Genomic DNA, 27,515 nt, shown 5'->3' on the forward strand with positions numbered 1-27,515 from the left:
TTTCTTATAAAGTTAAATATATACTTGCTATACGGCCCAGCAATCCCATTTCTAGATAATTACCCTAGACAAATAAAAACACAAAAATGTACACAAATGTATGAAGCTCTATTAATAATTGTCAAAACTGGAAACAACTTAAACATCTTTCAATGGGTAAATGGATAAATAAACTGTGGTATATCTAGGCAACAGAATATTACTCAGCAATAAATAGGAACAAACCACTGACACATGCAACCACTTGATGAATCTCAAAGACATTTATGAGTGAAAGAAGCCAGTATCGAAAGGTTACATGCTATATGATTCCATTTGTATGACATTTTCAAAAAGACAAAAATGTAGTCATGGAGAAGAGTGGTTGCCAGATGTTATATGGGGGAAGGGTGTTACTACAAAGGGATAACACAGATAATTTTTTAGGGTGATGTTACTGCTGGAATCCTAATTGTGGAGATGGTTACAGGACTCTACAAATATGTTAAAATTCACAGAACTGTGCACCAAAATTAAGAAGTCAAATTTTCTGTATGTTAATTTAAAAAATAAAAGAAATTTTAAAAAGGCATGTTGCCATTTAAAATTTATAGTTAATACATTTAGAGAGGCTATTTAGAATTTGTTGTTTGCAGCATAATTCCAGATACAACAACATTTTAATGAGTACCATAGGCTTCATTTTACAGTGTACAATGGAGCTCACGGAGCATAATATGAAAATGTCCTAACTCAAACTTCAATTAAGAAAAAAGGAAAACAACAGTTTTAATGTCAAAAATGTTCAATAAATACCAAGCAAAAGAACATTTATTTTGGTGATCTTTACTCAGACTGTAGCTGCAAACAACATGAGGAACAAGTGTCTGCTAATATTTTTAAACATAAGAAGCAGATTTAGTTTTGCTTACACATTAATGGTGATTATAATAATCATTAAATAGTAAATAAAAAGGTTAAATGACCTATAAATAGACTAAAACCCACTCAGGTAATTTAAAGCAAAGATGAGCTTTGTAACTCTTCAATTAAAATATTGGATTAAAAACCATGGCATTAGGTCAAATCAAGGATGATATGCAATGCAACCAAATAAACTGTCTGTGTAGAAATAATGATGTTTTCATCATTAACCCCATAAAATTCAAGTAAATACTCCAGTGTAAAATAACCTTTTAAGAAACATCTTTGAATGTTTGTCAAAAACATATAGCATTTTAAAAATGCATCCTAAATGTATGCTAAATGCAACATTCAAGTCAGGGAAATGATAAATGCTATATATTCAAATCAGCCAAGTTAAAAAAAATTACGTAGCTATAATTAAGTATTTCTGAGCCAGGTATGGTGGCATGTGCCTGTAGTCCCAGCTATTCAGGAGGCTGAGGCAGGAGAATCACTTAAGCCCAGAGTTCAAGTCCAGCCTGGGCAACATAGTGAGACCTTTCTCCTTAAAAAAACAAAAAACAAAACAAAACAGAATTTAAAGTATTTCTTTTTAAGCATGTAGGTTTCCAATTCTAGCTATGATTATTCTGAACTACAGAGAGGAAATAGGTCAGCCTGTCTATGAAATGGATCAGATCTTCAGCTGCTTCCAGATGGCTTCTGCATTAAATTGAACAATCTACACAGAAATTCCAGTGATGACATAAATCTGTATGTCTGGGTTTCCTTCATATGTTATAAAACATTGGTCCTATCATAGCTATAATATCTGCATAGGGAGCACTCTGGCTCAGCTCGATAGCCCGCTGTTTCTTTAGGACAAGAAAGCTATAAAATTTGGCAGCTGCTTCCTTTCGGTCGCTATTTCTACAGAGCTTCATCAGACTAAAGGACTGCATTCCCATCTTGTTAGATTCCTGGGAAAATGATTACAAAAGAAAAAAGAAATGATTAGAAAAGAAAAAAGAAAAAGATCATTAGAAGTAAAGCTGGCTATAAATGCATAATAAACAACAAAATATTGACATTTTGGATAAATGACTATAAAATCCTTAAATGGAAAAAGGGAAACGACTCCTTAGTAAACATAAAAACAACACAAGTCACGGTACACAAGCTTGGTTCATGAAGAACATGCATGCAAAAGAATTCCGAAGGGTTATACACATTTATAATGTGTTATACAAATGTTAGGCCTTTTTAAAATTGATGTTAACATAAATGGCTCCTGTGGAAAGGGCAATTAGTCTATATTTGCAGAGACAAAAAAAAATTCACAGGACTTTGGGAGGCTTCAAATACAATCAAAATGATCAGCCTATCAGTCTTCTTCTACTTAAAGGTACTAGTGTTGGTGTTGACTATAAACAACTCCAGTTTCAGTGTCAGGGGATTATGACTATGTAAACAACTCCCAATTTCTTTGCACAGATTAAAAAGATGTCGGATTCACTACATGACATCTGTGTACCTACTGAAAATAACTGAGGTACAATAAAGTATTTTAATTATGGATGAAGATAACTCTTTTCATGAAGACTAGGATTTGGAATCAGAGTCCCAGAGCAGAAGTATAATTTTTTAGTTAGAAATACTGCGGTACGGCCAGGCACGGTGGCTCATGCCTGTAATCCCAGCACTTTGGGAGGCTGAGGAGGGCAGATCACTTGAAGTCAAGAGTTCAAGACCAGTCTGGCAAACATGGTGAAACCTTGTCTGTACTAAAAACACAAAAATTAGCTGGGCATGGTGGCACGCGCCTGTAATCCCAGCTATTCGGGAGGCTGAGGCAGAAGAATCGCTTGAAACCAGGAGGAAGAGGTTGCAGTGAGCCAAGATCACGCCACTGCACTCTAGTCTGGGTGACAGTGACACCTTGTCTCAAAAAAAGAAAAAAAAAAAAGAAATACTGCGGTGAATACTGGCCAATGTCCCTATGAGAATCATACACCTTGGATAGTTGTGAAGCATATTTAGAGATACCATATACAAGGTTTTTCTTGTCTATAACATTCAACAAATTAATAAATTAAATACTTTATCATACTTTATCTTAACCAAAGGTGTGGCCCAGGGTCAGTAACCTTTCAAAGATGGCATATCCAGCCTACATTTATTCCCTGCCTTGACAGAAAAGATGAGAACTGGATGGCTTTTCCGCCCTGGGAGAGAATACGGACAGCTTGTTCAATTTCAAGAATTCTTTTGAAAAACCCTAAAGGGAAAAATATGCAAGATTAAACATAAGTGTTTATTTGTGTTCCCTGCAGAAACCCTTCTGAAATGAAGGTAAAGGAAGAAAAAGTGACAAAGGAAGGAGATAAAGACAAAGAAAGTGGAAGACATAACTGACTTAGTAGGGTGGAGACCACTGAACCCTAAGTGCTGGCAGGGGGGAAGCCAGCAAAAAGCAAGCCGATTTGAGTGAGACACAGTACCTAGGAAAAGCTCAGGAATTGGAGACATCAGTGTGTCATAAACTGGGGAGAGGGATGAAGCTGAAAACAGGAGAATTCCTTGAGAATCTATTTAGGAACCGTTAGACCTTCTGTCCACTCCACCACCTCACAGAATCGGAAACCACTACTCACATAGCAGAAGGCATGAAGTTGCTCTTCTGGAGATACCAAGCATTGACGCTTTGAACTTACGGCACTAGCGCTGTAGATGGTGAAGTGTCATACCACAAACAGTGGGATTAAGGGAAATTCTACACTCTGAACAGTGAGATAACCAGCCTCTCCTTTACCTCCTTTTGGTTCCTGAGCCACTGGCATCATGCTTATCCCATCTCCTAGGCAGTAGACTTAAAGATTACTCTGGAAAAGCTGACTATTCTAAGGGAGAACAAAACCCAGTTATATAATACAATCTAGGGAAGGTGAGAGGTGCCACCCAATTACCTCAGTATAAAGACCATAAGTCTGCAAGCTCTACTCATGCGTATATAACTTCCAGTCAGTTTTTTGGTGTCTCTATCTTAAATAAAAACAGATAACCCTAGGATCTACAAGACATTTGAGTAAAATCTCTAATATTAAAGAGCAAAAAGGAATGCATTCAAGAAAATCACTAAGGAAAGATAATGCAGGGAGCAGAAGTGCAACCTCTGAAGTTAAGAAGTTTTTCATTGGATCCATGAAAAATGGCTAGGATAGTAGTGAGAGGAAGCAGATCAGTGGTTGCTTGGGAATGGGGGTACCAGTTGGAGGTATGCAAATGAGGGATTCACAAGAGGCACAAGGAAAGTTTTTCTGGTTTGAGATATGTTTACTCCTTGATTGTGGTGAAGGTTTTACAGTTGTACACATATGTCAAGACTTATCTAATGCATACTTTAAATATAAATAGTTTACTGCATGTTAATCATATCTCAACAAAGCTGCTTTAAAAATCTAATTGAATAATTAAATAAAAATATTGTGATGCTATAAAACAAAAGAATAGTTAGTAACCAAGAAAAAAACTCCTGGAAAACAAAAGGTGAAAGCAGATATAAAAATTCAGTAAAATCTAGAAAACAAAGTTGAAGAAATCCAGAGTAGAAAAACACAAATACAAAGGAAATTAATATAGAGGATAAAAGATGTTATTAAAATTAAAGGAGCAGTTCAGGAGATCCAACATCTGACCCAATGGCCCTTCAGGAAGACAAAACAGATAAATAACAAGGAAATTGAGGCCAGGAGTTTGAAACCAGCCTGAGCAACACAGTGGGACCTTGACTCTATGAAAAACTTTAAAAAATAACAATAATAAGGAGAAAGTCCAATAAATTTTTAAAAATTTTCTAAAACTCAGGAACATGAAATTTCTGTATAAAAGAACACACTACATGGTAAGGACAATAAGTGAAAGAAAAAAAAAAACCCAAAGCACATAATGAAATTCCAGAGTGCCAGGGATGATGATAATAATAATAAGAATAATAATAGATCAAAAGCTTCCAGAGAGAAAATAAAGGTTACTTACAAAGGATCACCAACTAAGGCAATATTTGACCTTTCAATAACATCACAAGAATCTTGGCAATGTTACAAAGCCTTCAATATCTGAGAGAAATATATTTTCAACTTATGTCTAGAGACAATCAATCACATTAAAGGTAAAAGAAATGCTCAAGCTGGTATGGAGGGCCTCTATCTCTTGTGAACTCTTTATCTCAGGAAATTATGAAAGGATGTTAACCACCAAAAAATTTAAGATAAAGGAAGATCAAAGCACCCAAAACCACAGAGGAAATATAATACATACAGGAAAGAGACAAATTCCCATGTTTATGACAAAGCAATATCCCAAGACAAAAACTATGGAGCAGACTTAAAGAGCCGCTGGTTTGGATCAGAACAAGAGGATGGTAAGCTCCCAGAGAGATACCTTTAAGGAAAAAAAATGGAACTGATGGATCGTTTGATAAGAGATATTATAAAATATTATAAAACCATAAAAATGGTATTTTTGTCAGAGTTTGGTCATATTGTCTGAGTTTGGAAAAATAATTAAAATGGGTTTATAGACACTGAGCAAATGAAACAAAATGAAGTAAAGGACTATAAATCATGCTGCTGTAAAGACACATGCACACATATGTTTACTGCAGCACTATTCACAATAGCAAAGACTTGGAACCAACCCAAATGTCCATCAATGATAGACTGGATTAAGAAAATGTGGCACATATACACCATGGAATACTATGCAGCCATAAAAAAGGAGGAGTTCATGTCCTTTGTAGGGACATGGATGAAGCTGGAAACCATCATTCTCAGAAACCTATGGCAAGGACAAAAAACCAAACACCGCATGTTCTCACTCATAGGTGGGAATTGAACAATGAGAACACTTGGACACAAGAAGGGGAACAACACACACCGGGGCCTGTCATGGGGTGGGGGGAGGGGGGAGGGATAGCATTAGGAGATATACCTAACGTAAATGACGAGTTAATGGGTGCAGCACACCAACATGGCGCATGTATACATATGTAACAAAACTGCATGTTGTACACATGTACCCTAGAACTTAAAGTATAATAATAAAAAAAAGAAAAAAAAATGAGGTAATGATTAACTTGAAAAAAGCCTAATGACAAAACAACCATAAAGTTGACAAGAAATGTAATTATGCTATGAAGCTTCGATGTAACTAATTTTTACATAGTATTTATGGCAGCAGCTGCTACTTGTCCTTTAATTTCCATTCTCTTCTTCTATAGTAACAGAATTATTAGTTGGGACTAAGCTTACCAAATAAAGACTACATTTCCCAGCTAGATGCGGCAATGTGACTAAGTGCTGGTCAATGAAGTGTAAAAAGTGATACAATTTCTGGGTTGTACTCTTAAAGGAAACTTTGCTACTGATTGGAGTACAGACCTGGTGGGTAGTTAGCCATTTTGGATCTTGAGAAGACAAAGGAAACCTGGGTCCCTGACAACTTTGTGAGCATAGCTGCCATACCAGATTGAACCTTTACCTGAGAGATAAATAAACTTCTATCTTTTTTAAGCCACTAATATTTTGGCTCCCTGTCGCAATCAAACCTGCATCATAACTATTACAAATATAACACTGTAAACACACAACACTATGCTAAAAGTATACTAAGGAGGGGAAGGTAACTAAGTTTAACTTTTGTTTTCTGTCAAAAGAATTCAGTAGATAAAGTTTAAAGCTGAAATACCAAGAAAGAGCACTAAAAGCATGTTTATTAAGAATATAGATATAAATACTAAAAGAAACAGCTTAATGTAGTTGCTTCTGATGAGCAGGACTTAGGGATAAGGAGAGGTAGGACAAAGGCCTTTCTGTCTTTTCAGCCTTATTGCATGGCGCTATTGAACTTTTAAAATAATATACGTGTATTATTTTGACAAAAATATAAATTAAATTCAAAAATTACCTGAGTTGTCACTCTTGAACTGCTATAAACTAAGTTTCATATTGAGAATTAGTTGGTATCCTGCTAAAAACAAGGATGGGACACAGAATAGATATCTAAGGGTATGAGTGTGGGTAAGAAGTTGATTAGAATATGCAGGCACCAAACCCAAACTTCTATATTTAGCCCTGGGTATACTACTGAAAATCATTGCACTCTAGTGGGATTTGGCCTCAAAAAAATAAGGAAAATTATTGCATTTTCATTAATATATAGAAGCTTGAAGTCAGTATTTACTTATTTTTTAAATAAAAATAGGGTTGACAAACCCTAGCATCTCACCCGTAAACGATTTAACATCTGAAGTATTCTTCGATTCCATCTCTCTGTCTCAATATTTTCTTCATTCCTCAATGACTCCTGTTTGAATGATAAATAAAATATTTAATTTAAGCAAATTTTACTAAATGCTGACTATTTGCCCATCATAGTGTTAGCTTCTACAAGAAACACAATTATTACAATGGGTCCTGCCAAATAAAGAGCTTATAGTCTTTATTATTTATAAAAAGAATAAGGCTAACATACAAATATAAACCACCTTTGCACAATTACACCTGTACTCTCCAGGGTGTCTTCTGATAAGAGGCTCCAAAATAGGAGATTCTGCCATCTTTATTTGGTAATATGTCCAGGGCCTTACGGTTACTTTGAAAAGTAAAATTAGAAAAGACAACAACTTTTGCCTAGGGTTATCCTAGTTCTGGTCAATCTGAACTCAGTTGACAGGAGTAAACATACAACTATTTCTGTGCTGTAAAGGCCTTTATCTGAACTTATCTGGTAATGGAAGTGCTAAACATAACTGCTGTCTAGTAGTTTGTGTACAATTGGGTTATAAATCTTTCAGATTTCGAGATGCCTTGTCCAAGGCATCTGTGCCTTGGACAACATCTGTCATGTTATCTAAATAGATTCTTTTTTTTTTTTGGTATTTAAGGCTTAACCACTTTCAGAAATACCTCAATATTTAAAAATGGTATTCCAATCCCTTACAAACTAACACCTTATTATGTGAGAACAGAAACTGGGCATATGAAAGGTGTTCATGAATCTGATAAAAGAGCAGGCTTACAAAGGGGTGGGGGAAGGGAAGTGGCACAAATATGGCCTACTTTATAATTTTTCCTAAGCTAATTCTGACTATGCAGCCCAACAGCATCTGTGTCACTCTCATCTCATGTCCACTGTTTGTCTAGCCTTCATGTATAGGAGCCCAGACACTTGCTAAAAGTGCTTTCAATTTCATAGACTCCAAGACAATTACAGAAAGCACCAGAATATTCTGCATGACATTTTAAATCATGTGAGGCTAGAGGGACTCTTTGACTAAGCCTGGGAACTACTTTTCCACCCATTTCCACCAACTATACCAGCTTTCTGAGCCTGCCTATGCTGTATGCTTTCTTATATCCCAAAGAGACTGATTTGAAAATACGGTCACTTTATTCTGGAGAGTTTTCCAAATCCCTTCAGCTACAATTTATGATTATTCTTTTCTGGTCTGTCCTTGGATAAATGAGGACACCCACTTATTAATGTTTATTTTATTGTTAAAGAAACAAATGCAGTTTTTGAAATGTAAAAACCTCTTTGTTAAAGATCCATGAGACTCTAGCTTCATCTATAATGCACAACTAAACTAACCAGAGAAAGGCTCAGAAGAAATAGTCTGTGCATTCTGCTAAAGCCTGTCTACTTGATCTATCTGGACACCCTGCAGCTGAATCTATTGTGTAAAAAGCCCAGTGGATTATTAAAACAGCTGAACTTGTGCTGTGCTGTGGTTTGCTTGACCATGTATGAAAATAACCTGCATCTATAGAAGCAAAGTGAATAGCAAAAATGAACTAACCCACTTCTCGCTCAGCTGTTTGGATACTTCAGGTAAAAAGTTCAGGTAATTTATTCTGTCCTAGGTTATCTAGAGAATTTGGCCTCTTTTCCTTGTATGAAAAACAATCAAAGAGTCTTGGAACTCATTATATAGATAATTTTATAGAAACAAATTAACATCAGGCTTACTAGGTGTTTTCATATTATTTACTAAAAAACTTTTACTAAAATTCCTTACAATCTTAAAAATGTTTTCAGTATGCTAGGACAATACCAGAGAAATAAGACAGTTAATAAGCAGGGAGTCAGGTAAATCAGACTTTACTTCTGTCTTTGCTATTGACATGTGGCCTCTGACTGCCAGATTATTTTGTTTCAGATTTCCAGAAGCCTTGTATAGATACAAGCCTTGTGCCACATAATGTTAAAGGAAAAATTGCCCACAATTTTTTTGTAAATAAGATAAAATTTCAAATGCCCTAGGCCATACTCTTAATATAGTTCTGTTTCTTTAGAGATGTTATATCAATAATTTAAAACAGTGATTCTCAACATTTAAAATCCTGTCACTACTTTTGATAAACACAAAAATCTCACACTTTCCCTAAAAGTATTTGAAGTTTCAAAAGAAATTAAAGAAAGACAAAAAATCAGAGCAATTCAGAATATTTTATCAAACTATTCACAAACATCTCTGTTGTAATCACAAATTTAAATTATAAATTTAGAAAATAACATGACGGCTATAAAAGCCAAGTTTTAGATAAATAAGGTGTTAAATATTTAGGAATAAAGTTTTTAAGAACATCCCCAAGACTACACATATATTTACCAATTCAACTGGACTATATTCAATTTCTTGTGCAAATAAGTCATTCGTTAAAGATGATTCCTCAGCAGCTAAAGACACCATTTCAACAATATCCTGCTGAAGCAAATTAGGGAACGTTAGGTAAATCTGCCAGTGGTTATACAGGAACAATCTAATTTTATTAAATGCTTTAATCACATGAATGCTCATTCCTCAAACTAATTTAAAATACTACCCACATTCTCAAAATATTATCTCTGAAATATCCCAGATAGGCAGTCTTTGACTTAAATGTTACTGTTTTCCATATGCCTCCCATAACGGAAGAACTTGCATGCCCCTTCCCTCCTTGCTTCCTATCCTTTTCCTTTCTATTTCCCTCTCTACTGCAGACCTCACATGAAAAGTCTCTACTGCTGTGCTACTGAGACCACTTTGTTTTGAAGCATTTTATCTAGCCCCACTCCCCTACCTCTATTCTCATGCCAATACCAGGTGGCAGAGGAAAGAGATCTGCAATAGGCAAGCAGAGAGGGAGTGAGAGTGAGGAAAGGGATATTAATATCCCTACTGAGGACCATGACAGGATTCCTGCCACCACTGCTGGAGCTGTCACGGGCAAAAGGGAAGAAGAACCTGTCTGCTGGAAGGGGAGTGAAGACATAAAGGAAGAAAGAAAAAGAGACAGAGATTTCCTAGTCCCTATCATCTCCTTCCCTTCTCATTGCTATAGAAGCTATCAACCCCTTTTCATCTTCAACCTGTCTCCAAGCTTCATTCCCCAGCTGTCCTCCTCAATCTTGATTAAGGGCCTCCTCTAAGATAGTTTACTTGCTTTTTCACTCAGCTTTAAAAAACTTTAGTAAACATAAGGAGTTACATTTTATTCTTTAATATACATATTTGTGAAGCCTTGTTTTTCAATTTCTATGAATATTCTACATTTTTGGTACTCTCAATTTTGCAGCTATGGTATATAAAAATTCTGTTTTATGAAGATTTGAAAATGATTCATCAGAATGAATATTCTCTTGTCCCTTATTGTTCTTGTGCTCCTATGCTTGACTATATTTCACATTTGTTAACCATTTTTGGAAGCAGAATTGAAGGTTTAAAGCATAAGCATAAGGTAAAGTAGTAAAGGTTCAAAAGAACTGGTACATCGATCTCTCTTCTCTCTACTTCAAGCCCATGGGACAATCTATCTTGTTATATCTGTGATAACCGCAGTTATATTTTCCTTCCAAAAAATCATAAACTAAACAGGTTTGCCTAATCATAATTTTCGGTAGGTACACTTTAAGAAATGCCTGAGCCCAAGTGAGAGAGAGAGTAGTACTAGCAACCCAGTATCTCAATATCCAGTATATTATCAAATATTTAGTAAAATACATTCTGTTTGAATGCACTGTGAAATTGTCTTTCCTTCCAAGGGCATTCAGTTTCAACATGGGTTGACTTTGAATTCCCTGAGTGGTTATCAAAATACAGTGATAATCGAACAGACCAGAAAAACACTGGTTTATTTTTAACTGGTGTGGCTATAATATTTATATTTGTACAACCAATAAAATAACAATTGAGAAAATATTTCAAAGCACATTATTTCCAATTATGTTTTCAAATAGTAATATTTTTCAAATAAAAAATTATATCTTAAAAAGTGTTTAAAATTTTGTTTTGGTCATAGATCTTTAGATAGTCTTTCAGATTCAAGGCCAAGGAATTGGTGGGTCTAAAATATATTATTCTTAGAGAGATGCAGGTGAATTCATGATGAAAAGCAAAACTTAGGCATACTGGCTGCAGTTCTAAAACATTCCATGACACAAAGAATATGAGGCCTAGTAGGATTCTCAGCATATAACCAGGTTTACATATAGACAATCACTGATTTAACATATCATGCAAAATACTAGTTCAGTATGAAACCACCTTATCTTGCGATTTACATCCTAAACTCCCAGAAAAATTCTGCAGAAGAAAATCATGTTTTACCCTGCTACTTACTAAACAAATTGCAAAACAATTTAAAATGAAATATGAACTACACAAATGTAAGAAAATATACCAGAGTCCCAATATTCCTTTACTGTATCTGTAGAAAATAAAATATTTTTACGATTCTCTCTGGATAACTTACCTCAGAGTTAATATTTTTATTGGTATCCTCATGAGAGCTATGCTGAGATCCACCAATCACATCCTTCCAAGTTTGGGGTTTACTTAACTCTTGCTGGGAATTTGGCTCTTCTATCATGGATGTCTCTGAATTATCAAGGAAATAAAGACAATTTCACCAAAATATCTTTCAAACTTGAATTGTGATATGGTTGTAACAAAAGAAAACTTCTGACAGACATGTTGGGATCCAAGAATTTAAGCAAAGGATACATAAACTTTTTTACTGCTCCCAAGTCTCACATATGTATCTTCCCTTTCCTGTCCTCTGTCTCTATCACCTCCACTCCCCAGTCTCTGCCAACCATCTCCTCTCACACGTTCACTCACAAGACAACATGGACAGTTCAAGCCCATTGTGGTATATTGTTCATTAGGTTTTAATGCCTTCAGGAAGGGTGATCAGGAAGTGGAAGCTCACTCATCACATCAATTGGTTTTATTATCACTTTATAATTATCATGATAATAATCAGTGATTATTAATACTCCATGTGCCTTTTGGGTAGACAGAAATATCCGCGTCAGGTTAACTGTATTAAGTGCTGTTCTTATCCTTATGTGATTTCTCATATTAGTTGTTTTACATTGAAACATTATCTTGCTAGATATAAAGATTTTCTTTTTTGAGGATTTTTGAGTATGCCTTTGGGAGTGAAGGAGGTAGAAAGAGTGATAATAAGAATGGTTTACATAGTATATGTACTTCATCTTTTTAACGAAATCTCTGGGACAAAAATTAATCCAAAATGCAGAAAAATGCAATACTGAAGTAATAATTTCATTTAAGTTCAACTACTCTTCCAGAGTTAGCATTTATACTTGAGAATATGGAATTGGATCCCATCTTCATTCTGAAATTTAAAACATCAAATTTTTGTTTCCACAACATTCCCCTCAACATCAACAAAATTAAGAAGTCTCACCTATTATATTTTGGTTTCTCACTTCTTCCCTTAGTGACTCCTTCTGTATCATTTTTCTTCCAAGTTTAAAGCCAGAGGACAGAAAGCATTTTGTAAACAACTGTAAAAATACACATTTTTGGTTTTTTTGTTTTTGTACCAGCAAAGCAATTCAAGAAAACACAAGCACATATCTAAAAAGGAAAAACTATAATTCATACACACAATCCAGAAAATTAATTCAAAATGAGGAAGTACTTCTTCGCAAGTTTAAATTCTGTTATATATGTATGTAAATATGTGTTTATTTATTTATTATTTATTTATAACCAGACATTGCTCACATGTAGAAGGGTACAAACTGTTACCATTTTCAGTTCAGCATGAATCAAATCCTGGGCAGCAGTTGACAGAAGTGTATCCACTCCTCCCCTCTTCTTCCACATCATCAATCTTTGGGTAGGAGGTGCAAGTTCCAAAACCATGAGTGTGTCCGCAAAGGAAGTAAGCTGTTTATGTATAACTTTGCTATTGAGCTCCTTGACAGGATCTATGAGCAATCTCCTCTTTTTGCCTTTCCTTTTCTCAGCAATGTCTAAATATAAGAAATAGGCACAAATGTGATTGGTTATACAGCTTTCTAAAATCATATTGTAGGCACTAAATACTTAAGAAATTTCTAAGCCAGGCACGGTGGCTCATGCCTGTAATCCTAGCACTTCAAGAGGCTGAGGTGGGTGGATTGCTTGGGCCCAGGAGTTCAAGACCAGCCTAGGCAACATGGCTAAACCCCGTCTCTACAAAAAATACAAAAATTAGCCACACATGGTAGCACACACCTGTAGACCCAGCTACTCAGGAGGCTGAGATGGGTGGATCCCTTGAGCCTGAGTGGCAGAGGTTGAAGTGAGCCGAGACCACATCACTACACTCCAGACTGGGCAACAGAGCAAGACTCTATCTCCAAAAGAGAAAAGAAATTTCTACCACAGTACAACCTACAGTGTTGCATTGGAAAGAAAATCCCTTCTCCCCTCTGAAAATTATGCTGAGCAACCAATAGCTGATACATTTTGTAAGGTGTTGCTTGGAAGTGCTTAGAAAGGGATCTACCTGTTAAGTGAGCAACTGAGGAAATGTGGGGAAGAGGGAAGTCCACCAATTTGGAGGTTCCTTAAAATGCTTATGTAATAGAATAACTTTATACAACACTCATTTGTATTTGTCCAGTGTATTTTTCCCTCTCCCACTGAAATTCATAGACATTCCAAGCAGGTAACTAGGTCCATAGGATTTCACTCCATCAGGGAATTTTACCAGGCAGAAAGCAGAAGTCAAGCTTTTCTTTAGTAAAGCTGTAAAAGGGGAGAGAGGGTTAGATTTCTCAGGATTGATAAAGATCCAAGATCAAATGGAGCCAAAATGTATAGGAACCTGCTTGCTGGCTGATGTGCCTCAGTAAAATCCCAGGAACAAGATAAGATACCGGAGAGGTTGGCTATGTGATGATCCCCAAGGCTATGTAAGCTGGAGGACTGAGAACCACAAATTGGTATAGCTGATAACCAGAAGTCCCCTTCCACCTTCCACACCCCTCCCCCAAACTTTGGAACTACATGGTGGAAATAAGACAGGGAAGCTACACAGATTGAATTTCCTGCCAGCCTAGTGAGATAGAGGCTCAGTGGTGAATTCAGTTAAAAAAAATAAATAAATGCTTTACTGTTTGCATGCCTGAGTTTATAAACTGAAATTCTTATCAATTATACTACCTACAACTAGGATGTTTCTAAATGACCTAGTTATATTAGTTATATTAGACTAGTAGTTACATTAGTTATATTAGATTCATACTTACTACTTATCCCTAAAAACATAATGCTTGAAGTTAAATGCTAGAAGGCATTCGCTTCTCTTCTGATCCTTTTATTCTGCCTTGTATTATATTCACTTGCATGACTATTTATCTTCCTGACTAGATTGTTTTCTAAGCTTCTTAAAAGTAAAAAGTGTGTGTCTTCTTTATTCCCGTGCCCACCACAGAGTAATGGCTCAATACCTTCCTAAATTGAACTTAGTTTAAATTTTTCAGTTTCCCAAACTGGATACATGGTTTGAACAGGACTGAATACAATGCAAGTGATACACAGATACAGGACAAATGAGCCCCAGAGTGGAGCTTAGCCCATCTGGGTTCTTGGCTTTGTCCAGGAAAAGAATTCAAGGGCAAGTCAGAGGTAGAAGAAAACAGCTTTATTGAATACGCAGTGTTACACCTCTGGTGGTGTTACAGCTCTAGCACTGTAACTGCTGCTACAGAACAGGGCTACTCAGCAGGCCCAGACTAGCAGCTCAGGGCAGTTTTGCAGTCATATTTATACCCACTTTTAATTGCATGCAGATTAAGGAGGCTGGTTTATGAAGGGAAGGAGTAGGAATCATTAGGTCATCGCCATGGAAAAGGGTGAATTCCCGATGTTGCCATGGCAGCAGTAAATTGACATGGCACACTGGTGGGTGGGTCTGATTGAAAGCTCCCCTCACCCACCTTGTAACTAGTTCTCATCTGGTCCGGTGTCCAACCCCCAATTCTGGAGTTGAGTCCCGCTTCCTACCTCAAAAGGATCATCTAAAATTTCCTTCACGGTCTTCTCCTCTATTACGTTACAAGTGCTATTACTAGATTGACTACCTCCTGTAATATTTCAGTGATTATTCAAACATCTCAAAGTAAATAAGTTAACAGTGTATTAAAAATTAAAACAAAACCGTAAATGCCTCTGACCTGAAATATCAATTGGATCAAGGGTAAATCCTTCCTCTTCAGTTGATAATAATGTTGTTTCATTCATTTTTTCATTTTCAGGTACACATATACACTCTGAGTTATCTGGTTCAACTAATCAACATCCACATAAAAGTAATTGTAAAAAAACCAGTTAGGATGCAGGCTAGAGGACTGTATGAGAATTAAAGATAAACTAACTGAAGATTTATATTACTAACTGGAACATCTGAATTCTTAGAACCATTTATTTAATACAGCTGAAGAGGCTTACAGATTATATGGTCTGGGACCCATAGTATTTGAGTGAGTCAAGTATCATCATCCCCTTTTGCACATGAGACATCTAAGGGTGGGCTAAAGTCACAGCAGATGTGAAAACAGTGGTGGCAACTACAGTAAATAACTGATAAAAATCTGACTATATGTCTGCTAAAAAAAATTGTATTCCGTTAAATCACTTATCAGTTGATCCATAAAAAACCATAAGTAAAATTTTATTACTTAGCTCTTTGTATTTTCAGTTTCTACTATTGTTTTTAGGAAGCAAATATAACATCAAAAATTGTGGCAAATAAAAAATGGGGCTAATTGTACTTTTAATTCTGAAGAAAAATCAGACTAAAATACCTCAAATCATCTGAGGTACTTCCATATGAATTTCAAGTAGGGAAAATATCCTCAATTTGTAATTTCTCTCAAATTGTATGTAGATTATCAAACCATACTAGTTAATAAATTTTCTTACCATTTACCATATACTATTTTAGTAATTCAAAAAGCCAATATTTTGGCAGAGTTCTCTCATGCTAAGCCCAATCCTGGCTAAATACCCTTCAATGTACCTTTATCAGAATCTAATTTCCTATTTTATATTGTCTACAGTCAGACTAACAGAGTCTGAAAGACATTGTTCTTTATCTTTCACTATACTATATTGCTACTTAAATTCAGAAGTTCTGAGGCTTAATTTAAACATTAGTGCCCATTACTTTCTCATAAAGGAAAATTTCAACCTACCTGCTAAACTATTGGGAGGCTCAGGAGGCAGGGAAATTTCTCTGTTCAAATGCATGTCTTCTAACAGGATATTCTGATCATCTTGCAATAGATTGTCTTGAAAAACACAATGAATACTTTTTCATACAGACTGGAATCTGTCATTTGTTCACTAAACATTTATTAATGTTACTTTATGCATTTCATTGTAAAGGAATAACCAGATTTTTAATATGGACTAGAGATTTTTAAAAAAGATTTGATGGGAACAGCCAATAAATAGTCTTTAAAACACGTGCATTTCGGCTGGGTGCAGTGGCTCACTCCTATAATCCCAGCACATTGGGAAGCTGAGGCGGGTGGATCACCTGAGGTCAGGAGTTTGAGATCAGCCTGACCAACATGGTGAAACCCCATCTCTACTAAAAATAGAAAAAAAAATTAGCTGGGCATTGTGGTGGGCACCTGTAATCCCAGCTATTCAGGAGGCTGAGGCAGGAGAATCTCTTGAACCCAGGTGGCGGAGGTTGCAGTGAGCCAAGATGGTGCCACTGCACTCCAGCCTGAGCGACACAGCAAGGCTCCGTCTCAAAAATAATAATAATAATAATAAATAAAACATGTGCACTTGGACTTCTCAGTTTTTGTCTACCCGATTTCTATGACTATTTTATAATGTGAAATAGTCTATGTTAAGAGTAAAACAAATAAAACTGATAAAATAAAGAAGGCAATAAATTGGTAGAAGGCCTTGAGGATAGGTAGAGGTATTTGATACAGTAAGTCATGGGGACCCAAGGCACTTAAGCAGGGGAATATAAATATAAAATAATAATATAAAATTCTGGAAAATACCTTAGCCGCCCCACAATGTATGTTAAAGAAAACAACGTTTTCCAGTACATAGTCTAGTATATTTTATAAGGAATATACTAACTTCACTCTCTCCCCTCCAAAAATTAGGAATTTGTAAAAATAAAAACAAGCAGTAGTTCATAACCTCTATAGAAAATATATTTAAACAGACAGCTATTTACTTAGGCCTAGCCTAAATGTTTAAACATGCCACAGACTTTGAAAACTTGTATAAAAAAAAGTATTGACCTACATAACACAAAAACATATTTGAAATTTTAGATTGATATAATAAATCTACCAATATATTGTAGTAATTTGATGAAAATAAATATTTTATTTCTACATGACCAGATAGCATACCAATCATTTCTCCTGCAGCTCCTTCATCTCCAAACCCATCTCCACTGTCATAGAACAGAGATCTTTCTCCAGTGAGGCTTCCAGAACTATGTTCAATTAAAGGACCACCGGAATTCAGTAATATGTTGTCATCAAAGAAGCTATGTCTTCTGAGAATTTCAGATTCCTCCCCTAAATAAATATATATCATTAATACTAATTCATAGAAACACAGAATTTTAGGGTTAGAAGGAAATTCAGATATCATCTAGCATAATCCTGTCATCCAACACCTCATTTTAAATAGATGAAGAGAATGGCTGAAAGACTTGCTTGAATTATTCAACTAAGGTCACTCAATCAGTAGAGACAGGACTTTTAGTCTAATGCTCTTTCAAATACAATGGAAAAAATGCCAACATATTACATAGAGTTTATACTTGTGATATAGTTTAACAACTTCCTAAGGTAAAAGTACTATGGAAAATAATTTATTCTATTTTAAGTAAGTAAGTTCTGCTTGACCAAGCATATTTCATAGTATTTCAAGGACAATTGCTTGTAGTGTTCATGCATAGTAGAGGTTTGGAAAATAAGGAACATGTCAGTCATCTTAGGAAATGGAAACGTAGGTAAAATATTAAAGAATGGGCTTACAACATTCATTCAGTAAATATCGAATATGCTAGGGGGTAGTGATAGAGGTCTGTTAAAAAAAAAAAAAAAAGACAAACCCAGGCAGCTAAAATAACTGAGTGTTTATAGTATGTATTATATTATGTAATAGAAGATACTATTATAATTCTCATTGTACAGATGAGGAAACACATCCACAGAAAGGTTTTGTAACCTGCACACAGTCACACTATAATAAATGACAGAGTCAGGATCTGAACCCAGCTCTGACTCCAGAGCCTGCATCCTGACAATCACAACACTACACTGATAGTTCCAGGGGACCAGAAGTCAGCTCTTGACCAGAAATCAGTTATTTCCCTCTCTTGGGTTTGAATCTCTAGGTCCAGGAGTCTGAAACCCCAGAGGTCCAAGGTTAGTCTTCTCCTCCTCTAACAACCCTTGTTAGTGTTAGACAGTAAAGAAAATCATGAAGTATTACCCATATTGAAAATTCTTCTATAGACCTAAATCTTCTAGAATGGAAGAGTGGAAAAAACAACTATCATGACAATGGATTAAAGAATTGCTCAGAAGAAAAGACTAAATTACTTTTTCAAAAACTAAAAATATATTCACATCATCCAGGTACAGCTTGATAGCTCCCAAAGGAAAAGCCAGCATTGGTCAATCAGAGAATAAGACTTATGAAGACACTATATTCTCAGCATTGAACATCACAAGAATATCAGATTATACAAAATACATAAAAGAAATAATCATTGCCTTTGATCTTATATTACAATCCAGAATAAGATGGATTAATTTTAAATATTTCTTACAGGACATTAGGTTTGAAGCAGTTTTTAAAGAAGAGAAAAATCACATATTGGTGAAGAAGATTAAAGGAAGGAATAAGGGGAATAACCCTATGATGTTGTTAGTTATATCCCAACTTTACAAATAGGGACAGTAAGGCTCAAAGAGGTTAGGCAATCTGCCCAGTGTCACACAGCAAATCAACAGAGAAAGTTCAGATTCAAACCCAAATCTGTCCATTTACTAAGAACATGTTCTTCCCACCTTTTAAAATTGTAAAGGAAGATACAGAAATGTGAACAACTAAATTGTATTGGTTGGTGGTAAGATATTTGCTTGACTAGAGCAAAAAGTCCATATTAAGAGTAAAACAAATAAAGCTGATAAAATAAAGAAGGTGATACATTGGCAGAGGGCCTTGAGTGTAGGTAGACATATGTGATACAGTAAGTCACAGGGACACAAGGCACTTAAGCAGAGGAATGTGATATATCAAAAGTGGAATTTAAAGACAATTGCTCTTACAAAGGTGTATAAAATGTGGGAAGAGACTGGAGGAAGATTTGTAGGAGGGTATTGCAGTACTCCAGGTCTTTGGTACTGGTGAACTATATCACTGGCTAAGGAAATAGAAAAAAGATCTAACAGACATTTCAGAATTAAAAAAAAAACAAACAACCCAGCACTAGTATGAAGCTGACAGAAAGTATAGTTAAAAGTGATCCTGGTTGGGCACAGTGGGTCATGCCTGCAATCCCAGCACTTTGGGAGGCCGAGGTGGGTGGATCACCTGAGGCCAGGAGTTCAAAACCAGCCTGGCCAACATGGTGAAACCCCGTCTCTACTAAAAATACAAAAATTAGCCGAGTGTGGAGGTGCATGCCTGTAGTCCCAGCTACTCCAGAGGCTGAGGCAGGAGAATCGCTTGAGCCTGAGAGGCGGAGGTTGCAGTGAGCCGAGATCGTGCCACTGCACTCCAGCCTGGGTGACAGAGCAAGACCCCATTAAAAAAAAAAAAAAAAAAAAAAAAGTGATCCTAAAGTTTCAAGCCCAAATAAGAATAGTAGGGGAATTTGTAAAGAGTGTCTTGGGAGTAGGGAATATGATTACCTCTTTGCCAATGTGTTACAATTCTGGGTCTGGGGTTATACCCAGTAAGAGATCAGTGCTACTTAAAGTATAATCTGTGGATTGGTACTGGTCCACAAGAAAGAAAATACAGAAATAAAAGTATATGTTCAGAAAGTTTTACAGAAATTTGACAGAGCAATTTTATATGTGTTGACTCTAATTACAAAACTTGAGCCTTGTATTTTGATTTTTAAATTTTTAATTTTTCTAATAATTCATTTTATTGTATTTTACAAAGTAAAATATAATACAGATTGAAAATGGACAAATATTAGAAAACTGGTCCTTCACCACAGGCTGAGAAACACAGCTACAGATATAGCAAGAGTTACGGAAGCAGAGTGAGGATGAGAAGCTGAGGTTAGAGATGTAGCTCAAGCATTACTTTCTTGACTCCCCTCCCCAACCAAGATAGACATAGGCCATCTTTCTCCTATACTCATTGTTTTGGGCACTATAGGAAATTCAAATATGAACATTACACAGATTCTATCCTCATGGAGTTTGTAGACCAAGACAAGAGGTGTATAAATATCATGATATAAGACAGGGAATAGTAGATGCCAGAAAAAAAGAGCAAATACTCTATAGTTAAATTACACCATATTGCTTCCATTTTAAAGTACACTAGCCAGGCACAGTGGCTCATGCCTGTAAACCCAACACTTTGGGAGGCTGAGGCAGGAGGATTGCTTGAGCCTAGAGTTTCAAGACCAGCCTGGGCAACATAGTAAGACCCTGTCTTTACAAAAAAGTTTTAAAAAATTAGCTGAGTGTAGTGGCATGCACTTGCAGTCCCAGCTACTCAGGAGGCTGAGGCAGGAAGATTGTGAGCCCAGGTCAAGGCTGCAGTAAGCCATGATCATGCATTCCAACCTGGGCGACAAGAACAAAACCCTGTGTCAAAAAAAAAAAAATTAAAAATAAAGTACAATCGCCTTGCCCAAATAAGAGTTTAACATTTTAAAAATCAGTTTCTGTTTCACAATCAATATACACATTTAGTGTGGTAGTGTTTCCTCTTCCTCACCCCCAGGCTGATTTAAAAGGCATCATTTTACAATTGATATTATCATATACCAGAAGAAATATATTTTGAAGGCATTTCATGCAGCATACATATAAAATCTTGTATGTATGTTGACCATCTTAACTGTTTATTTATGTGTCTCTCTCACACCCAGAATCTCCTTGAGGGCAGGAACTGCTTCTTTAAATTTTGGTACTGCCCTGTCTATTGATAGCACCTGATACAGAGTAGGTATTCAGTAAATGGTTATACACTGAGAATAGAAGTATATCCTAAGACTGAGTCTTGGCATTGATATCTATACTAGAAAAAGGCAAGGAAAAATGTATTGGGAATTACATTTACACATCAAAAGATTCATTCTATAGCTACATCTACTGGCATTATTTCAATACACAAATACAAATATAATTGATTATAATTTGTAATTTTGAGTTCTCAAATATTCTCACCAAAGCTCTCAGCTTGGAAAAGTAGATCATTGTCAAAATTTTCTCTAAGAGTGATTTCTTCTGGTCTGCTTTGGTTCTGAGTAAAGTGTTCTGAAACATCAATAGCACTATGGAGAAATATAAGGTTGAGAAAAACATGAGGACAGAAAACAATAATACTGTAAAAATATCATTGATATAGTGAAGAAACTAAAACAATTTTCATTTTCTCAGTAGTATTATTTATAAACACTAGTTTATTATATATACATGTATATAAATAATCTCTAGGCTCCCAAACCCAATGGTCAATTTTCAGTCCCTTATCTTACTTGCACAAACAAACAGCACTTGACTTAGATGTTGACTTTTGCTATGGCCTAAATATTTGTGTCTTCCTCACCTCAAATGCATATTTTGAAATCTAATCTCCAATGTGATGGTATCAGGAGGTGGGAGCTTTGGGAGATAATTAGGTCATGAGGGCAGATTCCCATGAATGAGATTAGTGCCTTTATAAAAGAGGCCCCAGGAAGCTGCCTCAATCTACCATGTGAGAATACGGTGAGAAGGTTGCCATCTATGAATCAGGAAGCAGGCCATCACCAGACAATGAATCTGCTGGCAAGTTTATCTGGAATTTCTCAGCCTCCAGAATGATGATAACTAAATTTCTATTGTTAATAAGCCACCCAGTTTATGGTATTTTGTTATAGCAGCCCAAACAGACTAAACAACTCCCTTCCTCATGGAATACATTCTTCTCTTGGCCTCTGAGGTATCACTATTTCTCCATTTTCTTCCTATCTGCTCCTTTTCTGTTCCTAATATCCCAGACTAACTACTGGGAATGACCAAATACTCAGTCCTCAGATCTCTCTCTCTATTTTTTTAAATGTATACTCACTACCTTGGGGATCTCTTAGATTCCATGGTTGAAGTTCCATCTATACACTCACAACCTGCAAATTTATACATCCACTTCAGACCTCTCTCCTGAATTTCAGACCCAGAGGGTCAACTACTTACCTACTCCCTTCGATATTGTCTTAGTCCATTCGGGCCACCAGAATAAAGTAACTTAGACTGGGTAACTTATAAACAACAGAAATTTATTGCTCACAGTCCTGGAGGATGTGAAGTACAAGATCAAGGTGCCAGCAGATTTGGTGTCTGGTGAGGGCCTGTTCCTCATAGATGGTGTCTTTTTGCTGTGAGAAAACTCCTGCAGGTCTCTTTCATAAGAGAACTAATCTCACTTATGATGGTGGAGCCCTTATGACCTAATCACTTCTCTTATGACTTAATCACTTCTCTTATGACTTAATCACCTCTCTTATGACCTAATCACTTCCAACTCTTTTGTTGTTGTTGTTCCTAAAAGGTCATTCTGGCTTCAGAGCTCCACCTCTTAATACCATCACCTTGAAGGTTAGGTTTCAACATATGAATTTTAGGGGAACACATGCATTTATACCATAACAGATGTGTAACAGTCATCCCAAAACTTATATACAAAACCTAGTTTACTTCCTTCTCTCTGCCCCCTTTAAATCTGATTATACTAATCTTATTAAGTGTTAAGTCTGTTCTCATGCCAAAAATCATATAGTATCCTTCATTTTCTCTTAAAGCTGTATGCAATTCATTAGCAAATTCTCCTGGCTTCGCTTTCCAGATATATCTGTAACTTGACTGCTACCACCTGGGTGAGATGATGACTGAGAACTGATCATAGATACTATATTCTCTTATCTGGACTTCTTACTACAATAACTTTCTCATGGGCTCTCTGATTCCTCCCTTTCCCCTTAGAGTAAGTAGCCAGAGGGATGATGTTGAAATCAAGTCAGATCCCGTCACTCTATTCAAAACCTTCCTGTGTTCCCTGAGTAAAATAAAAGTCCCACTGTAGTATATCACACCCTACATCATCTGTGTCTCCTGCTACCTCTCTGACCTCATCTCCTACCACTCAGCTCCTCATTTACTTCACTAGTCTCACTTGCCTCCTTGCTGGTCCTTGAAAATGTCCAGTGTGTCCTGCTTTAGGGCCTTTCTACTTGCTCTTCCTAGAATATTCTTCCCCCACATTACTGATTTGTTCCTTTACCTCCTTCAGATTTGTTCTTACCTTTTCAGAAAAGCCTTTCCTGTCTTACTGTTTATTTATTTCATTTTCTGTTTCTCTTCACAATGGTGGTCACTTCCTGACATATATTTACTTGTTTATTTATTAGCTACCCCAACTAAAATTTAAGATCCATGAGGCCAGCAGCTATGTTTAATTCACTGCTATCTCCTCAGTGCCTAGAACAGTTTCCGGCATATGGAAGGCACCCAGTGAATATTTACTGAATGAATAGATGAATATACTGTCAATATTGCAAACTACATTCAATAAATAAAATGACACACTTTTGTTGTTGTACTTTGGGATTTTATACCAAATATAAGTCTTTATCAATTACATCTGTACTTGTTCAGTTGTTAACTACATTCCATTTGCCTCAATGAAATTTGAATATAAAAACAAATATCAAGAAAATTAAATTGAAGGAAAATAAATAAAATATTTTACTTCATATTTTGGGTGTCAAAATCATGAAATTCTTCTGGCAATGTGATAGCATTGTAAGATGCTTCAAAATTCTCTTTTGGAAGGTCAACCAGTCCTGAAAAGAATCAAAAACCACACTCAATAAGCAACAATGCTATATGAAACAAAGAACTCCCAACTAACTCTATATTCTTTTACTGGACTACTGCTTATTCTAACTAGTTTTCCTCTATCTACTCCTACCCTTCTGTAGTCCATTCTCTATAAAGCAGACAGAGTAATATTTTAAAAAACTAATCAGATTAGATGCCTCTAAAACTTAAAATGATTTAGTGACTTCTCCAGTGCATTTAATAAAATCAAAATTTCTAATTGGAGCCTCTGTAACCCTAAAAACCTAAGAGGCATCATCTAATGACATTCACCATACTGACCATACTAGCCTTTTTGTTCCCTGAAAAAGTCAGGCATTTTTCCACCTCAAGACCTTTGCTCTTGCAGTTTCCTCCGCCTAGAATGCTATTCCCTCAGGGACTTTTTACATGGCTGGGTAGATCTCATTTTTCAAGTCTGAGCTTAAATTCTATCCTCTCAGAAAGGCTTTTCCCAATTATTTTAACTAAAGTGAACTTCTCTGTTATTTTCTGTTGTAGCACTCTGTTTATTTTCCTTTATAGCACAATTACAATTTACAATTACTGTAATGTTTTAAAAATACTTTAATTATCTGATTTCCTCACCTGACTGAAAAGGATCTTATTTATCTTGTTTGTCTTTATATCCCAGAGCCTAACATAGTGTTTGGTACAAAGTATGAAATCAATAAATATTTGTGGAATATGTAAAAAAATAATAAACGAACAAATGAACCATACTTGATATGAATATAAATCCACCTAGAGATTATACAAATATTTTAAATGAAGAAGATTAAAAAAATCTGTCAATCCTGATTCAACAAATGTTGATTGAGGAAATGGTATGTGCAAGGCACTGAGACAGATATTATAAGAGATTCAGAAAATAATTATGACAAAGACCTTGCCTTCAAGAAGCTTCAAGACTAGTGACAGAGGCAAGATCTGTACCTAAGTAGCCATAATACAAGGTAGAAAATAAAAAATGTCTTCAAAATGAAACAGATGGTATATAAATTTTGAAGGCATTATATTTATGACATATGTAAATCTCTGGCACTTTGGAATGCTTAGGAATTTTTGATATGTCATAAGTAGCAAGCTGCTTGGAGTCTTGAGAATTCTGAAAACAAAATTACTGATATCTCTGTTTTGTCAATCATACTATTTCTAATCTCTCTTATAAAGGCAAAAACAGGCACAACAAACTAAATGACCCATTAAAAACAGAATATCAGAGTTTCTTATGCAAGTGTAGTGTCTTTAAGTATATGTCTTCCATAAATATGTAGGAACGTTACAAGTTTTGGAAAGCATAACCTTTTCCTGCAGGCATAGAAAAAGAGCAAGGAAATGAACACAATTTATCCTCAACCATGGAAACTTAGATTCATTCAAATCTAAGTTTACATTCACCATACTAGCCTGAAGCATATTAAAAGAGCCCATCCCCAATTAAAATGCAAAACGGAACCAAGAAGGAGACAAATCAATATTACATGTATACCTGGGCGAAATGTCATCTTCATTTTAAGAAATGCTTCACTGCAATCTGCCAAAAGATATTTTGCCTTCCTGTTATAGATTCGAACAACTCCCAAAAGAAGGTGTCCTGAAGTTCGAAGTGCTATTTTCACCTTTCAATAATTTTTGAAGTATTAGAAGAGTAAAGATTAGGTTCATAAATCCTATTCTTTGAAAGTTACTGACATCGTAAGAATTGGTTCTCTTAAAAAAGCAGATATTTTGTATCCTTATTTAAAGTATATCACTTAACTTTTTACCTCACCTTGCAAAATGATTTTTTTATTCTTATTCAAGGAAGTTAATCTAATATGGCATTTAAGTGAAGTATACTATTATTGGTATTATGAGAAGAATATAAACTCTATAGTCAGAATTGGGTTCAGGTCTTGGTTCAGTTGCTGAGGCTGTCACTTAAACTTCCTGAACTTCAGTGTAATAAAAATGGCTACAGCTCATTTTTTTATTATTTTTTTGGAGACGGAGTCTCGCTCTGTCACCCAGGCTGGAGTGCAGTGGCGCAGTCTCGGCTCACTGCAACCTCCACCTCCCGGGTTCAAGCAATTCTCCTGCCTCAGCCTCCCTACAATTTATTATGTACTTATTTTATGCCAGACATGGTCCTAAGAGCTTTTCATACACTAATTTATTTAATTTTGACAACAACCTCTATTTACAGAAGAAAAAACTGAGACTCAGATATTTTAAGTAGGATGCCCAAAGTAATATAATTATTAAGTGATAAAGCAATAATTAAATATAAATTTGACCAACTCAAAACATGGTAACTACAGTTCACAGAAGCTAAAAGATGCCAACCTCATAGGGTTGTTGTAAAGATTAAATAGACTTATAGGCATAAAGTTCGGCCTAGTGCCTAACACACCATAGGCTTTCAATTTGTCCTTCTCTAAAGTTGAAAAATACTTAACTTATAACAATATTAAATGCTGTAATGCAAATTCTAATCAGTTTTAGTGTTTTATAATGAACATAGTACTTTACTGTTTATGACATATTTTCACATATTTTTGGATTTATAACCAGTCCGCTTTCTATCCTCCCCGTTTGTTCATTATTTTCTAAGAGATGCTTATTAAGTACCTACTATGTCTACTGTATTTTGTTAGTGAATAAGAAAGGAATATGAATATGCATAAAATATGGCCTTTATCCCTTAGGGTCCAATCTATCTATGATAGATATATGAAAAAGTTAATTACCAACAGAAACCAGTATGTTTGTTATAACACTAAATGCTACAGGAATTAAAGGAAAGACCATTTGACAAGTAAAACTTCCTTGAAAATATACTTCATGATATAAGTGTATCTTCATGTCTTTCCTCTTCCAAAGTCATGGTAAATACAAGCTATCATTTTAATCAGTAACATACCTTGGGTGAAAGAATTTTTTCAATGGTTATCTCTAGATTACATTCAAATACATGGGCCTTTGTGAGTTTCTTCTCCCAGTGAGCTGCAAGCCATATTTTGGCCAATGGCCCTCGTTTACTCATAAGCACATGTGTGTAGAACATGTTGCCTGTGTTCCTTACTTGTATTTAACAAACTAGAGAGAACACGAAAAGATATTTAAAATTTTATTACAAAAACTTTTTATTGCTATTTTATAAGAAAAATATTTATTAATTCTACAAAATAACA

The 27,515-nt window shown here is 35.6% G+C and overlaps 1 protein-coding gene across 3 annotated transcripts; it reads right to left on the minus strand.

The window, feature by feature from the left end:
* Nucleotides 1–90: 90 nt before the first annotated feature.
* Nucleotides 91–27,420, minus strand: RAD21L1 (RAD21 cohesin complex component like 1). Of its 3 annotated transcripts, none has more exons than XM_054541717.1 (13): nucleotides 27,245–27,412; nucleotides 25,832–25,961; nucleotides 24,209–24,302; nucleotides 21,649–21,755; nucleotides 17,623–17,793; nucleotides 16,426–16,521; nucleotides 15,406–15,519; nucleotides 12,989–13,215; nucleotides 12,642–12,741; nucleotides 11,679–11,803; nucleotides 9,557–9,649; nucleotides 7,171–7,248; nucleotides 91–1,865 (listed from the first exon to the last, which is right to left on the minus strand). In XM_054541717.1, exons 1-13 carry the CDS (start codon nucleotides 27,386–27,388, stop codon nucleotides 1,677–1,679), a joined length of 1,668 nt encoding a protein of 555 aa, XP_054397692.1. In that variant the 5' UTR covers nucleotides 27,389–27,412; the 3' UTR covers nucleotides 91–1,676. The 3 variants fall into 3 exon arrangements, with proteins under 3 accessions (XP_054397692.1, XP_002830186.3, XP_054397693.1); XM_002830140.3 differs by having other exon boundaries at nucleotides 139–1,865; nucleotides 9,557–9,652; nucleotides 27,245–27,420; XM_054541718.2 differs by lacking the exons at nucleotides 24,209–24,302; nucleotides 25,832–25,961; nucleotides 27,245–27,412 and adding an exon at nucleotides 22,031–22,570 and having other exon boundaries at nucleotides 139–1,865.
* Nucleotides 27,421–27,515: the final 95 nt, after the last annotated feature.

This window comes from Pongo abelii, chromosome 21 (assembly GCF_028885655.2).
Source record: "Pongo abelii isolate AG06213 chromosome 21, NHGRI_mPonAbe1-v2.0_pri, whole genome shotgun sequence".
In the NCBI taxonomy this organism is placed as follows: Eukaryota; Metazoa; Chordata; class Mammalia; order Primates; family Hominidae; genus Pongo; species Pongo abelii.